Below are 16,366 nucleotides of genomic sequence, written 5' to 3'. Positions count from 1 at the left end.
AATAGTTTTGTTAAAATAAGTGGTGGTGGTGCTATTCACAGAGAAATAGTGAAAAGTAATACTAACACATGAATGTTGGGTTTTTTGTTGTAATTTAATTGTATTTTTCTCTATTTAAATACTTAGAATTGATTTAACTATTATTTGCTCTTGTGCCAATGTATACCATTGTCAAAGAGATCCACAGTTCAACCACTGTGGAACACTCTATATACTGTCACTTTTTTAGCTTCAAAGAAAAAAATTTAGTGATAGCGTCTTTTAACCAGCTTAAGGTTTATCGGTTGGTTGGTGAGGAAAAAACTGATGTTTCGAATCAAAACCAAGAGATTGGTTCACCATCTATTGATACTGACGGTGAAAAATTAAACAAAGAAGACAATGTTAAAGTCAAATTAGAGTGTCTAAAAACCATTCCTTTATACAGCGAGATATGTTGTCTTAAAAGTATTAAATTAATTGGATCCAAGCGTGATTCCCTATTGATCAGTTTTGCTGGTGAGTAACATTTTGTTTTATATTTCTTTAAAAATACCAATTTTCATTACATTTGACATGCACGTGAGTCCTTGCCCTCAAGTCTACTTTTGCCATCCTTTAACTCTCCTATTTTTCATTTTTCAATCTTCATGTAGATGCAAAGCTAGCTCTTGTTGAATACGATCCGGCTAACCATGATCTTAAAACACTCTCATTGCATTACTTCGAGGAGGATGATATTAAAGGTGGTAGAACTCAATATCCACAAGGTCCAATTATACGGGTTGATCCTGATGGAAGGTGTGCAGCTATGCTCATTTATGGTCGTACATTAGTAATTATACCATTTAGGAAAGATTTAGGCGCAATCGAAGAGACTGAGACAAGTGTTCCTGGACTTGGTAGAGATAACATAGGTATTCCTAATTCTGGAAACAACCTTTCGTCTGCAAACAAGCTTGAAAAGAGTAAAACAACAAGCAATGCCTCTGAAGGGGATACAAACCAAGCTAAATATCCTGTTATGGCCTCCTACAAGTTGAATCTTAACGACAAACAGTATGCTGAAGAAAAAATTCACAATATAATAGATTTCCAATTTCTTAATGGTTACTATGAGCCAACTTTATTAATTCTTCATGAACCGGTTCGGACCTGGGCTGGTCGAGTTGCAGTCCGGCGTGATACCTGTTCAATGGTAACTTTATCTCTGAATGTTCACCAAAGAGTTCACCCTGTTATATGGTCTACTAGTCATTTGCCATTTGATTGTTTTGCTGCCTTACCAGTACCTAAACCAGTCGGTGGAGTGATAATTTTTGCTGTTAATTCTTTAATCTATCTTAATCAAAGTGTACCTCCGTATGCTGTATCTCTTAATAGTTTTGCTGATTCTACTACCGCTTTCACTAAAATAACACAAAAGGGAGTCAAGTTGTCCCTTGATTGTTCTCAAGCAACTTTTGTTAGTAACGATAAAATTGTGTTGAGCTTAAAAGGCGGTGAACTTTATGTGGTAACTCTTTTTAGCGATGGAATGAGAAGTATTCGTGCTTTTCATTTCGATAAATCAGCTTCAAGTGTTATTTCAAGTTGTTTGACCACTTGTGAAGAAGGATATCTTTTCTTAGGATCTCGACTCGGAAATTCATTGCTTCTTAAATATACTGAAAAAATAGTTGAAGGTCGGCCCAAAGCATTAAATCTTACAACGGATGCCGCAATGAATGAAGACGATCCAATGTTAGCCGGTTCTCCTGTACCTGAAGTGCTGGGAGAAGCAATCGAACCCTTACCAGTATCTTCATCAACTCAGCCTAATGAAAATGTATCAACTGAACCAGAATCACAAATGGACTTTGAAGAAAACACACCAGCGAATGAAAACCCAACTGTAGTCGAAACTGAAGAAAATCTCGGTGAGACTCAAGAGCCTGCAACTTCTAGCGAAATAACTTCAGTAGTCATTAAAACCGAAAAAATTGACGAAGCTACTTCAGTTATGGATGCTCGCACTGATGAACATCTATTAGAACCAAAAGTAGAACCAGAAGCACAAGAGCCACAACCAACCTCTTCTAGTGTTTCTGCTATTGATTCCAACTTAAATTCTGACTCGAGACAAGAAGCTGCATCCAATTACAATGCATCACCACCTTTGGATGGAAATGGCAATATCCCCGGTTTTGACAATCCATCCAATGACTCGAATGATTCTAATAATAGTAATCGAATTAGGAATAGTCCCGAGAATCAAATAAATAACGAAAGTACTTCAGATACTTTGTATAATAATACTTTGGACAATAGTAATTTAGATAATAACACTATGGATGATAGCAATCTGTATGGGACGCCTTCAGAAAATCAAGTCAACTTTGTCAATAATGATGATCAACATATGACTGATTTAGACGAATCTCAGCATCTCATTGATGATTTTGATGAAATAGCCGATAGAAAGCCTGATGATATTGGTGATTGGGCAGCTGGTGATGTTGCCCTCATGAAAGATCCAGATGAACTTGAAGTATATGGTCAAGAAGAAGATGATGAAGATCAGCTTACAACCAGTTTCTCTTTCGAACTTTGTGATTCTCTAATCAATATTGGTCCCTGTGGACGAACCTGCATGGGTGAACCCGCTTTTTTACCTGAAGAATTCTCTCATTCCGCTGATCCTCAAGTAGAACTGGTAACTACCTCAGGCTATGGTAAAAATGGTGCTCTTTGTGTTATCCAACGATCTATCAGACCTCAATTGGTGACCACTTTTGGTTTGCCCAACTGTCTCGATATGTGGACAGTTCACAGTCCTATCGCACCCGTACTTGAAACTGAGGAAGATGACAATGATCTCTACCAGAATTTTCAACCCAAAGATGATAAAAGATCAGCCAAATATCATTCGTTCCTAATTTTAAGTCGCACTGACTCTACCATGATCCTTAAGACCGGAGCAGAAATCAATGAAGTCGATCATAGTGACGTTTCGAGTCAAAGTCCTACTATTTTCGCTGGTAATCTTGCTGATGGCAAATATATACTTCAAGTTTCCCCAATGACTGTTCGACTATTAGAAGGAACTAGACAAATACAGCATTTGCCACTGAATCTGGGTTCTCCCATCGTATTTTGCTCGCTTGAGGACCCATACGGAGTGATTTTGACTGAACTTGGAGTTATCGCACTTCTAACATTGAAAATAGATCCAAATACTGGTAATCCAAGACTTGCTGCATCGCGTCTATCTTTGTCTCAAAGCAAATCCAAAATTACTACAATTTGTATTTACAAAGATGTTAGTGGTAAATTTACTACAACCACAACAGAAGCATCATTGGACTTGTCAAATCATACCTCTGTGGTCAAATCTGAAAAAGACGGTTTAGACATATCGGAAGCATCTCAAATACCTCTTATCGCTACAACTATTGATGATGAAGATGAACTTCTTTACGGAAGCTCAAGTATCGAGATGATCAGCAGCTTACCTGATAGCAGTCAGAATAAGACAAATTCTACTTTCACTGAACCGCCAGCATCAACATCAAGCCAGCAAAATGGTGAACAGTTAATTGCCCCGAAACAAATACCAACACAACCAGAATATGAACCAACTTATTGGCTATTTGCTGTTCGTGAAAATGGTGTTCTTGAGATATTTCGCATTCCTGATGCTACGCCAGTTTATTATGTTAAAAATTTTCCAATGGGCTCTAAAATATTATCCGATTCTGCTCCTGGGGAAGAAGTAAATCGAGCAGATTCTGGAGTTTTACCCGTCAACAGAGAGATTATGATTTCTGGGATGGGTCTATCACATTCTCGGCCAATTATGTTTGCTCGATTTGATAATGAAATTCTCATTTATGAAATGTTTCCCTACCATGAGACTCATATTCTTGGTCATTTGATGATTCGTTGGCGGCGTAAAGAAACTACTTTAATTGTCAGAGAACCTCGACTAGTTAGAACGAATAAATCATCACCCACCCGAGGAAGTGCTACAACAAACTCTTCTCAACGTCCTACCTCTAATGGTTTAAACTCAGATCTTTTATCATCACTGCCTTCAACTTCATCTTCATCTAATGTTTTGGACCGTGAAACAATGCACCAAAGATGGTTCCGTACATTTACTGATGTGTCTGGTTACTCTGGAGTCTTCATCTGCGGACCGTATCCTCACTGGTGTTTCATGACCTCAAGAGGTGAACTTCGCATCCATGAAATGAATATTGACGGTCCTGTCATCTCTTTTGCTCCTTTCCATAACGTCAACTGTCCTAAAGGTTTTCTGTATATAAATGCCAAAAGTGAACTTCGGATTGCTGTTTTACCTACCCATGTTACTTATGATGCACCTTGGCCTGTTCGTAAAGTTCCCCTCCGATGTACAATAGATTTTGTAAATTATCACGTCGACTCCAAATGTTACTGTGTTGTTACTTCAACTCAAGAAGCTTATAACAAGGTTGTCCGAGTTGGTGGTGAGGATAAAGATTACGATGTCTTAGAACGTGACCCAAGATATATCTGGCCCACTATGGAAAGATTTCACATTCAACTGTTTTCGCCAGTTTCATGGGAAATGATTCCTAACACAAAGATTACACTCGATGAGTGGGAACATGTGACTTGTCTTAAAAATGTTATGCTTAACTCAGAAGGAACTGAGAGTGGTTTAAAGGGTTATATTGCTGCTGGAACTAATTACTGTTATGGTGAAGATGTCACTAACCGAGGAAGAATATGGATTCTCGACATTATCGACGTTGTCCCTGAACTCGGGCAACCTTTAACTCGAAGTAAAATCAAAATTGTTTACTGTAAAGAACAGAAAGGACCAGTTACAGCAATATGTCAAATCCGTGGTTTACTTCTAAGTGCAGTTGGTCAGAAAATTTATATCTGGCAACTGAAGGAATCTCAGCTTGTTGGTGTTGCCTTCATTGATACTCAAATTTACATTCATCAAGCAGTTTCTGTTAAAAATTTGATTCTTATTGCCGATGTGTACAAGTCGATATCTCTTCTTCGTTACCAAGAAGATACGCGAACTTTAGCTTTAGCAAGTCGAGATTGTCGATCATTCGAGGTATACGCATGTGAATTTCTTGTGGATAACAATCAACTGTGTTTCCTAGTAGCTGATGGTGATAAAAATCTTCTAGTTTACAATTATAATCCCGAGTCACGAGAAAGCGTTGGCGGTACAAGATTACTTCGACGAGGTGACTATCACCTTGGATCTTTGGTAAATTGTTTTTTCCGTGTTCGCTGTAAATATCCATCACATGTTTCTTCATTCTTCACTTTCTGTTCATCTTCATCTTCATCCTCATCTGTAAACAATAAAACTAATGAACCAACGATAGATCAAGAGGCAAAGAAAGCTATTGAGCGTCGTCAAGCAACAGTTTTCCCAACTCTGGATGGAACAATCAACTTCATCTTACCCGTCCCAGAGAAAACTTATCGTAGATTATTTATGCTTCAAAATACGATGAACGCACATGTTCAACATACTGCCGGAGTCAATCCCAAAGGTGTACATATGGTTAAATTTTATAAAAAATGTTTGACCAATCCGTGTAAAAATGTATTAGATGGAGATCTCCTTTATCGTTTCTATAATCTTTCAATAAGTGAAAAGGCTGAGCTTTGTAAGAAAATTAGTTCAACTCCTGATCAGGTAAATTTACTTTTTTCTATTTACATTACAATCTAATTGTTTCAACAATTTTTGTGCTTCATCAAATCTAATTTAATCTGTTTTTCCTTTATTTCTTTGTTACTTGCAGATTATCGATGACCTCCAGGAGATTGATCAAATAACTGCTCATTTTTAAAAATAAGAGTTGTTAGCATTTGTTACACCATAATTATAAATATAACTATTTTTACACCACTTTGAGTATTGAGGTCATAATGATTAAATTACCTCTTATCTCCAATTGAACTGGTCTGAACTTTTATGAATTACATTTTATCCCATGGATATCATAATTATGAATGAATTAACTCTTGGTAACAATGTCTATATTAATGAACTGCTGTAACCGATTGTATCATCACTATTCAATTTAGTGTTGAATCCTAAGAGTTTATAGAGATTGCTTGATGAATTGAACTGAATCATCTTATTTGACTCAACACAAACAAATTAAAAATCTTTTAATTGTAATGACCAACAACCAAAGTATAAAAAATTCAAAAACGAATCTGATGTATTTTATGTAATTATTATAACTTTTATTCATGATCAACCATTCTGGCAAATACATTGATAATTTGATCTTTCTTTCAAGCCATGCCGAGCACAGAATCGTAAAAATTTTAGATGATGAATAAAGGGAGATTTATGATAAAGATATCTCTATAAATTATTGCACCTTAATTAACTGAGCAGAAATAAGCGATAAAATTTAGCTAATTAAAATATCCATGAATATTCGATAAAATTAGGCATTAGATTTTGTGGAAGACTAAATTAGCTCAGTCGATTGATTGGATGCCGCGAAATTTTCAGAATCGATTTGCAATGTTACAGTATAGCATAGTGTTGTATAGTAATCAATTATGGGTCAGATTGCAATAACTAAAGTATTACTTTATTTACGTTCAAAAAGTCTTACTGTCATGCGAGTAATTAATTAACATTTGTATGATATTCACACCCTTCGCTTTAATTTAAGCTGTGTTGAGGTACCATCTTTCGAGCGCGGGACCACCAAAGTCTGTATAACTTTGACCAATCGTTTAATTTTAGATTTGCCAATCTTTAGTTTAATAAGAACTTTTAATTTGGTTAGGCTTTTGAATATGAATACTGATTCTTCATGTGAAAAAACTGTAACCTAATCATTTCAAATTGTTTGTTGAAATAATATCTAAATTACAATGAAACATTGTAAATATAAGATTAATTTCATAAAACTTAATTACTCTCATTTCAATATGCAAACAAACTAGACTGCCAGATAGACTGTTAGATAGACAGTTGCGACTAAAATTCCAGTTTATGGATTCCATCTAAAGCTTTGGCGATTCAAATGATATTGAGGATATAATACATAGATTACCCTTGCCTATTGAATTTAACATAATAATTAAGGTAATCGTAAGAGGCATAGAGGCCTTTCTCCAAACGTTTGGGAAGCTGTGAAATTCAAAAGGAAGTAGCTCAATGATTATGGCGGGTAGATGACCCTTTTCCACTCAATATTGCTTTTGATCATTTTGGCCGCTTAAATAAACAGAGAATGACTTTAACATGAAAACAAAAAACTTTTTAAGGTTAACGATTGATGAAGACTCATGAAGGCTGTCGTGTTTTTAATCATCATTTACTACATATATGTTAAGGATAATCTTGAATACACCTGAATAAAAATTGTAAACATTGAGTAGTAAAACTTCATTGTTGCTCGCCTTTTTTATTTCAATTACTTTTTTGATATTTGAAGAATCGTGTTTAATAACATTTTAAGCAATGAAATAGCTTAAGCAACTGTTAACAGATTGATGCCGGAATGAAATTGAACATAGTTAATATTTCTTCAATAGTTATAGTAGCAACAAATTCATTGCTTAAACAAATCAAAAATTTTCCAATTCTGATTTATTTGAGAAACTAGTCAAGATTTTCATGGCATTAATTGTAAAAAAGACATTAATTGTTAGAAAATATAATAAAAATAGTAAATGTCAAAAGCCTTGTCGACAAAAGATATTTATAGTTTAATCGGTAACATTTAGTAAAGTTAGTCTAATAATTTGATTAACTTACCTAAATTTATTTTCGGATGAACTTCAGGATTTCTGAATCATGAAACAAAAAAATGAGAGAATGAGGAAAGTGTTAAAAATCAAGTTGAATATTGTAGAAATATACATTCTTATTTGAAAAATACTAACGAGGGTAAATTCGTTAATTAATTGAATGTATTGTTAATTAAAAACACAGCTAACACTTACAATACAATACAATTACAATAATAATACAATTTGTATACAAATTTCGTGCTTAATGTTGAGCTAGTTTCGATAGTATCGGTAATCGAAAACTAAAAAATTACCGATTAACTCATGTTAGGTTATCTTTTTCAGGCTTATTGATGTTTTAACTTTCAATTTCAGTTTAACTTTCTCTTATCTCTTTAGTTTATCTATTATCTTTCCAATTTTTAAATTGTGTTGTTTCAACCCATAATGGGTAATTGGAGTTCGTGCTGTCTTCCCGGTGATAAAAACTCAGATGATGGTGAGAGTGAAAGAGCTCGCATCCTAAATGACCCAACTGCTGGTGAGGATTGTTGTTACCCGAATGATGGTGTTGCCATTAATTCAAAAGAAGCTACCAATTATGGTACAATTAACAACGGAGGAAACAAAAGTAATGAACAAATTGCTGCCTGGCATCGGATTTTAAACAAGATGCAGGCAAACGTGATTGATGTATGCAACGTTGATGTACCTCCTGTGCAACAAAATGAATATGCGGAAAGGACTCGTCTCTATCAAAACAGAATAAACCAATTAAGACAACCATTGTTCCTCAAATATCGTCTTCCAAATAAATCATCCTCTATAAATGGACCAGGATCTGGTTATAAGCGCTTAACGGACATTGCCTCAAGTCAACGGGATAGCTCATATTTTAAAAGCATCTCTGAGCAGGACCTTTCATTAATGAATGAGATTTCCGATAGAACATTAATCGCTGTTAAGAAAGGCTATATTGTTAACATAGAGGAAGATCTTGTGGTGCAGTTTAACCCATAATCAGATGGATGTAAATTTGTGACCATTCTTCTTTAATATGTTTCTAAATGGACTAAAGCCAATGTTGTTAATCAATCAATCTCATCTTATTCATCATCACAGTTAATCATCATTGCAACTTATTCTCATTTTCATATTAAAATTTATTTTGTCTGGAAAATTAACCACGAGCTGACTCGGAAACAATTTGCATTTATCAAGTTTATTGTGTAATTATATTTCTGATTATATTGAAACAATCAATCGTTGTAAAATAGTTAAAATAAAATGTCTACTAATCCTTACATGACTCGATGTCTATTACACTTGAATCCACAACTTCCAGAGCTCAACATTGAGACATGCTAACTTATGTTAGCAATTATTATAGTTATTAATTTAACAACATGATAAAGTAGTGGTCAGTGCTAAGTAACTTTTTGCTCATGTGGACCTATCAGCTGCGACAGCGTTTAAGGCGCCCGTCTACCCCTTGATAAATGGATGTTTTAGGCCAAAGGCTTTAACCAGCTTAGCTAGGAATCCATCAGGAAGGATGGATGGGATAGTCCAGGGCGATTAGCCCGGGTACCCTAATTTAGAGACTTGGCGCGATTTCAATACTAGGTCTTACTGAGTTCATCTCGGCATACAAATATTCACAGATCAAGCTGAGAATGCAAATTGGAATCATGCATAGCAAGTACTTAAAAAATAGCTTGTAATTTTGTATATCTAGTTGATAAAAGCGAGCCAAAGCCGGAGTGGGACTGATGGAAGTTTTATGGTAACAGCCTCTTATTTGTTTAGAGTCTAGTCGCTTTTCAACGTGCACACGCCATTGCTTTGTGATATAAAAATCGATGCCACTTTGGAATTGTTTCTCGCGAAATATATTGAGAAATTTGGAGGCATGAGGAGGGAGCTTGGAATTCAATACAGTAAATAACAGATGAACGGGAAATGAATTTTTTGATCGATGCCATTTTGCCCCGTGGTTGTATATACAATAGCCCATTCGAACGGTAAAAGTCTCATCTGGAGTAACAATAAAAACAAAACTTTTTGCTTCTTTCTTTCTCAAAAATTCCTGCATCAGCTCTCCCGTCGTTCTGTACAGTCCTCTTTTTAAAATCTCTTGCTGAGCTCGAGGAGAACCGCTTTTCACCATGGTTCTGCATAATGACTCTTCCATCCACACAGGAATCCTACCGCAATCGGCAACATCTTCAAGTGAATCAATCGTTTTTATGGCTGCTTCAGATGAAAGATCTGTAGTGAAGGAACTAGAATAAAGCGATGTTATAAAAAATATTGTTAACGTGATGGAAATCCAAATGAACGAAAAATATGAACGACTAAAAAGAGTTTTGAGACGTGCTGCTTGACGTAAAATTGCACAAATCAAAGGCCAGATTATCCATGGAGATGTGGTTTTAATGTTGAACAATTTCGGATTGAAGTACCACAAAATGAAAGGGATTGAAGAAAGAAATAGGAAAAGGAAAGCCAAGGATAAAATTACATCTGAAGGGAATATCGAAAGTGATGTGAAGACATCTTCACGAACTATTCCAATTTCGGGTAAAGCTGTGAAAATGGTACAGGAAAGATCACCTAACACTGTTCCTGGTTTAAGTCCAGTAGTTGAATCAGGAATTGTTGCGAATGAATATAATCTATCACAAAAATCAGCTTCACCTCGCTGAACTAGTCCAATAAGGCCAGTACAATTGCCGGAATTACATTCTCCATAATCTATCGGTTTGCGAAACACAATAGTGTAATTAATGGAACTATAGCGTTCCATTTGTTTGGTGTAGAACTGAGAAAGTTGACCAGTAAATTTTTTCCTAATAGGATCATAATTTGTAAATGACGTAACCAATTTTGAACTGAAAATTTGAATTCATAACATGAATCTATTTTGATTCGATAAACTCAAGTTCACATGATGAGAAATAATTTATATGTTGATTACTTGAAAAATTTTGTGGTGTTTGCCCGTATCCAATCTTTGGACGCATTTGTACAATAATCCTTTTGGCCAGGGAAAAAAATGTATTTGCAGGAATTTAATATGAGAAGTAAATGTCATTCCATTAGTGTAAAGTTCAGATCGGAAGACAAAAAAGATTAATTTCATTTGAATAACTGTTTTTCAATATTTGAAACGTGAATTCTGATGGAATAAAGAAATTAATAATTTTATCGATTTAGAATCTCTTATTGGAAATTTAATATTTATAAAATGCAAATCAAATAGAAATAGAAATGCATTATTATAGCAAAAACTATTAAGACTGGTATTCTTAGGATTCTTTGGTAAATGTTTTAATCTTAATGTTTTGATATTCAAATGGTATGATAAGAAACAGACTTTCAATCATTCTGAAAGCTATTGAAATCTAATGATTCGAAGCTGTTAAAGGTCTATCTTAAAATCAAACGTGTTTCGAAATAAAATTTTGTTTATGTTTGCCCTTCATTAGCTGGCACGATTAGATACACACTTAGATCATTTATCGTCATTATGGTTGAAATTATCCACTTAACAATCCCATACACATTGAATTGCGGGAGAAAAGTTTGGGCATTTTAAATTTTTTTCTTATGTCTTGTATAAGATAATATAATAATAGCTGGAATTTTTCTGAAATCAAACATGTTATTGTTGGATTGTGCAGCTTTGATATCTGCGAAAGCAACAACTCAGATTATCAGAAATTAATCAAAACCTCTCAATAGAACGAGCCTTAAATTAAAAACTTATCATTGTATGTTTAAACACCAAAGTAAATATTTTCTAGCATGAATGCAAGAATGATACATAATTAAAGTAAGATACTATTAATAAGTACAGGGTATTCAGAAATTGTCCGTGATCTTCTATCTGAATATTTTTTGAGGAAAATATTTTTCAAGTCTAATTTTAATTTCTAGTTAATCCATAACGAAAAGGTAATTTTCTGAGACCATTTTCACAATTCTAAGACCTTGCATACGGATCTACACAGGGAAAAGCACTCTTTGATAGCCTCAATAGCGCTTTCCCACCATAAACGCAATCGTTGATTTATTCGATGAAATTGATATGCTTTTACTTTCTAGAGGGATTTCATGGCTTTTGGCGATAGTTTGATACTTTTGGAGGCTTTTGCTAGTTGAATAATGCTATTTAAAAAATGAGCATTATAGCTTTAACTATAATGAACTTTTATCCAGGTTTAATCCTGTGAGCCATTATTTCATAACTACACCGATATTTTACGTTAATGCAGGTAAGATTCTGGTTAAAATATACTGATTCGATACCTCTACAAACTAAATATGCTCGAGATGGCGACACCTTAAAATTAACCTTAAACTCTGAATTAACTTATTCATTGGACTAATAGATTGAACAAATAATTAGGAAATAATAAAGTGAACAATAACTAGAATTTCAAAATTAAGTGAAGAGTAATAACTATACTCTTTGAAATTTGATTCAAGATGATTCTGAGCCGAGCTGAAATCAATATCTTATCATTTTAATTTATTTTGCCTAAATTTAACTTTCGTCATGATTAATTGTGAATTTATACATAGAATATTTTATCAATAATAAGACTACATTAAGCTACATCGAAAAACTACAATACAGCCATGAAAAGTAATCTTTCACTACTTTCTTCTCTTATATTTTTTCAGTATTGAATGTTAGTTGATACAAGCGAGATAAATGTAAAATAAGCGAGAATCATGATGCATAAGATCCAATTTTAGTCCACAAATCGATCACAAGCAGGTTTATGGCGATGATTATCCATCTAAATATAAATAAAATTTTCTTGAATTATCAGCAGCGAGGCCTAATCGTAGAAAGTAGTGCTAATTTAATTTTCATGGCTGCATAAAGATGAACAAAAAAAATTTAGACTTCTTCCTTTGCTTGTTTATTGAGATAACTGGATCTAAATCGCCACCACGTAACTTTCATTCTATCCCAAGCATTACCAATACTGTCCAATGCAGGTCTAACATCCAGGATAGCAAAAGCAGGGTTCGCCTTCAATTGATCAGGCATAATTGGTCCACCATCATAATAGTCGATAATATAGCGAACATCTTTACCACATCTATCTACAACCCAATCATGACGATCAAAAGGTAATTCATAACCAAGCCAAGAGCGTATCCTGGCTCGAGGTGTATAATCTTGAGCGCGACCAGAGAATTTCTTCAATTTAGGTCCAGTAGGACATTCACCAGAATGGAACGCATTTTCCCACTTTAAAATTTCCTGCCAAGCAGCCTCATTGTTGGCATTGTGTATTCTAATTATGTGAGACATATCATTCTTTTGCAAGGGTTCTGAAAGGTTAAAAAAATGAAAGTAACTCGTTAGATTAAAATTTACAACAATATTTCTGTGACACATAATAAATTAATAAATTTCTGTAAGTAATTCGGACTCATTAGGCACAGAGATTATTTACACAAATCATCAAGCAGCTTCACTTTATGATTTTCAATCTCAACAAATATGCGGTGAGCAAGGTTACCCACAAAATATCGATTTTACGCTTTTTGACAAACATTTCACAGTTACAATAAACTAAATTTAGTACTAAATGCAATTAATTAAATTGCTATCAAATATGCTCAGGGACCACACAGAAATTAAATCCGAATTGCTTGCAGGTCATTTAAAGTCATTACCTATACCTTTTTCATGCTCATTTTGCCACTTCCAACCTTTCCGAATCATAGCATTCCAAAACATTTGCTCAGATGGATAGACCCACTTTTCATCGCCTCCCGCTTTTGGTATGGTGGAAACTTCTCGTTCAACTGACAATGGAAAAGGTTGACCAGGTGAAGGCTCTTGACTTGCATTCATTGGCATCATGTTGTCTGGATTAATCTTGACTTGGTTTTCCCCATCTTGACTCATTGGACACCCAGATGGTGCTTGACCATGGTTAACCGGACAGCCACCTCCTTTTGTCATTTTAAATGAGCTCGTATCAGGCAACAAAATTAAACACAAAAAAAGTTTTAATTATTTAATTAAACGTGTGTGAGAAAGTGAAAACTATAAGCATAGCAACCAAATCATATGTTGACGACAGATTCGAAAGCAAGTTGCAACAACGAAATGAGAAAAATGAGTCCCAATATGAGACTCAATCCTAAACAAATCAAAGTCCTATTGATTACAAGTCCAAATCTTATACTCGGATTTGATCAAATTTATTGAAGTAAGCATCCTCTTATTTGAACGGGGGTTACTATTACTGTATTAATTTTATTTCCCTCTTTTTAGCTTATTTACTGCTTTCTCCAAGTGCAGCCATCTCTTGATTTACACACCCAAATGATACCAGTAAGAGAAACTCTACTGTACATGTAACCAAAACCAGGAATAAGGCTTATTGATGTGAGTTGGAACTTACAATTTCTCACTCAGCTCAACTTTTCCCTTCTCTCTATTTTCTCTATCATTTTGTCCGATTTTAAATTGTGTTGCCTCGTATTTTATAATTAACCTTATATTCCTGGATATTTTAAAGTAACTAAACAATTCAAATGTTCCTCTGGGATTGGGTGACTGGAGTTCTCGGTTTTTTAGGTAAATTTTGTCCCATTTTTTCCTTAAATTGTCTTTTAGTTAATCCTGTCTTATGTTGATACATTGATATGAGTTCAAGAATTTTATACCTATTATCTCAGGTTCAATACCATTAATATTGTTCTGTACCCTATTTTTTCTTCTTTCTCATCATTCTTCTCTTACCCTTACGTTTACCAATTACGTTTAATCAAGGCCTTTATAAGAAAAGTGGTAAATTGTTGTTCCTGGGATTGGATAATGCAGGTAAAACAACGTTACTTCATATGCTTAAAGATGATCGAATGGCTCAACACGTACCTACATTGCATCCTACTTCTGAGGAGTTGGCCATTGGTAACATAAGATTCACTACCTTTGATCTTGGTGGACATCATCAAGCTCGTAGAGTATGGAAAGATTATTTTCCTGCTGTTGATGCAATTGTTTTCCTCATTGATGCTCATGATACAGACCGGTTCCCAGAGTCAAAAGCTGAATTAGACGTATGTACCAGACACCTTATTCTTGACTACACTTTTAAGTGACAAACGCGCGAGTTAATTATCACCATTTTATTGCAATTTAAGTAAACTATTTCCGTGTTTCTAATTATTACTTTTCTCCCTATTCTCTTTCCTTTTTTTCTCTACCTTTTTCAGAGCTTACTAACTGACGAACAGTTATCGAATGTACCTGTTTTGATTCTTGGAAATAAGATTGATATTCGCGGAGCTGCTAGTGAAGATTCTATTAGAGCATATTTTGGTCTTCATAATGTAACTACTGGCAAGGTAAATCCTAATCCATAATATTTTTATCTTTTCATTAGAGTCATTCTCCTTTTCCTTGTATGTTAACGGACATAATGAGCGATACGGAAACTTCTTTTTAGAGGTCATTCTCCTTTTCAAGTTAGCCCCTTGGTTATGCATATAAAGTTTTGTTAACTTTTCCTAACTGATCTTTGTGTAAGCTAGTTTGATTAAGAGCATAAGTGGTTTTCACTTGTATTCATTCCAAGAAGATGTAGAAAAGAATTTATTTTTGTCATTTAATGCTTAATCAGTAAATCTGTTAGCTGCTCTCTCAAGGTTATCCAGTTTGCGACTGATCAATCTAATTGTTATTTTCACTTATTTAAGTGTCACATTTTAATTGTGTTAAAGTTGATCAGCTGGCTTTGCTTTTCAAGGAGATTTTGTATCCTCGAACTTGCTCATACTTTTTTTTGTCTACGCGTTCTATTTATCCCTTCATTCATTCAAAGTATATTGTTGATTTAGACTTTTCCTTTTTGCTTCTTTATCATGCTCTCTCTCTCTCATGATAAAACTTATCACAACCTGTATGATACCCGTTTTTCCCTCCTCCTCTAAATATTTAAATATCATTTAATCTGTGATGAACACTGCGTAACTTTTCCAATGATTACTAATCAAATCTTGATCAAAAGTATAATGTACTTGATTTTTTACTAATTTCATTTTATCTTTCTTTCCATTTCAGGGTAAAGTTTCACGATCCGAATTACCAGGTCGACCAGTTGAACTTTTTATGTGTAGTGTGTTGAAAAGACAAGGGTATGGTGAAGGCTTCCGGTGGATAGCTCAATATATTTAAATTAGGTCAAATTTAAGTGAAAAAACAAACCCTAACGAAACCAATCTATTAACACCAACTGTCTATTACAAAGATAATATTACTGCAAATGTTTACGAAAATGGAAAAAAACATCACCCATTTACATTTTTTCATCGTGAAAATATTTAAAGAAAAAAGGGGTTTTAAAATGGATTATAAATTCTCCTTTGAATACACATCTTTTTATTAATTATAAACCAATCAATCTTTATTCTTTTTATACTTACTCGCTCTATCGGTGAAAAAAAGATAATTTCAGAGCAAAGAATTAACAATAGGTTTCAAGCGATTCAAAGTGGATCGTATTCCCAATCAGATTTTATTGTAATGCGTTTCTACTCTTTAAGAGATGGTGCTTTATTGAGAATTCATTATTTT

The 16,366-nt window shown here is 34.2% G+C and overlaps 4 protein-coding genes across 5 annotated transcripts; 3 read left to right on the top strand and 1 right to left on the bottom strand.

Annotated features, from left to right (window-relative positions):
* Window positions 1-37: 37 nt before the first annotated feature.
* Window positions 38-6,354, top strand: Cpsf160 (cleavage and polyadenylation specificity factor subunit 1). The gene is made up of 3 exons (XM_015926435.3): window positions 38-498; window positions 636-5,677; window positions 5,787-6,354. Exons 1-3 carry the CDS (start codon window positions 159-161, stop codon window positions 5,832-5,834), a joined length of 5,430 nt encoding a protein of 1,809 aa, XP_015781921.2. The 5' UTR covers window positions 38-158; the 3' UTR covers window positions 5,835-6,354.
* A 1,699-nt stretch (window positions 6,355-8,053) lies between these two features.
* On the top strand, window positions 8,054-9,053 carry LOC107359416 (uncharacterized). The gene has a single exon (XM_015925900.3). It carries the CDS (start codon window positions 8,197-8,199, stop codon window positions 8,767-8,769), a length of 573 nt encoding a protein of 190 aa, XP_015781386.1. The 5' UTR covers window positions 8,054-8,196; the 3' UTR covers window positions 8,770-9,053.
* Window positions 9,054-12,265: 3,212 nt separating this feature from the next.
* On the bottom strand, window positions 12,266-13,880 carry Cchl (Cytochrome c heme lyase). 2 transcript variants are annotated; one of them, XM_015926583.3, is made up of 2 exons: window positions 13,453-13,880; window positions 12,266-13,104 (listed from the first exon to the last, which is right to left on the bottom strand). In XM_015926583.3, exons 1-2 carry the CDS (start codon window positions 13,742-13,744, stop codon window positions 12,665-12,667), a joined length of 732 nt encoding a protein of 243 aa, XP_015782069.2. In that variant the 5' UTR covers window positions 13,745-13,880; the 3' UTR covers window positions 12,266-12,664. The 2 variants fall into 2 exon arrangements, with proteins under 2 accessions (XP_015782069.2, XP_015782070.2); XM_015926584.3 differs by having other exon boundaries at window positions 13,459-13,880.
* A 319-nt stretch (window positions 13,881-14,199) lies between these two features.
* Sar1 (Secretion-associated Ras-related 1) lies at window positions 14,200-16,185 on the top strand. Its single transcript, XM_015926585.2, has 4 exons — window positions 14,200-14,365; window positions 14,561-14,850; window positions 15,007-15,138; window positions 15,854-16,185. The coding sequence occupies exons 1-4, from the start codon at window positions 14,323-14,325 to the stop codon at window positions 15,965-15,967; spliced, it is 579 nt and encodes a 192-aa protein (XP_015782071.1). The 5' UTR covers window positions 14,200-14,322; the 3' UTR covers window positions 15,968-16,185.
* Window positions 16,186-16,366: the final 181 nt, after the last annotated feature.

Source organism: Tetranychus urticae, chromosome 3 (genome assembly GCF_039701765.1).
Source record: "Tetranychus urticae isolate SD_2017Ah chromosome 3, NJAU_TeUrti_SD_1.0, whole genome shotgun sequence".
In the NCBI taxonomy this organism is placed as follows: Eukaryota; Metazoa; Arthropoda; class Arachnida; order Trombidiformes; family Tetranychidae; genus Tetranychus; species Tetranychus urticae.
Note: the sequence above shows the minus strand (reverse complement) of the source record. Positions and strands in the feature narration are given on the sequence as shown.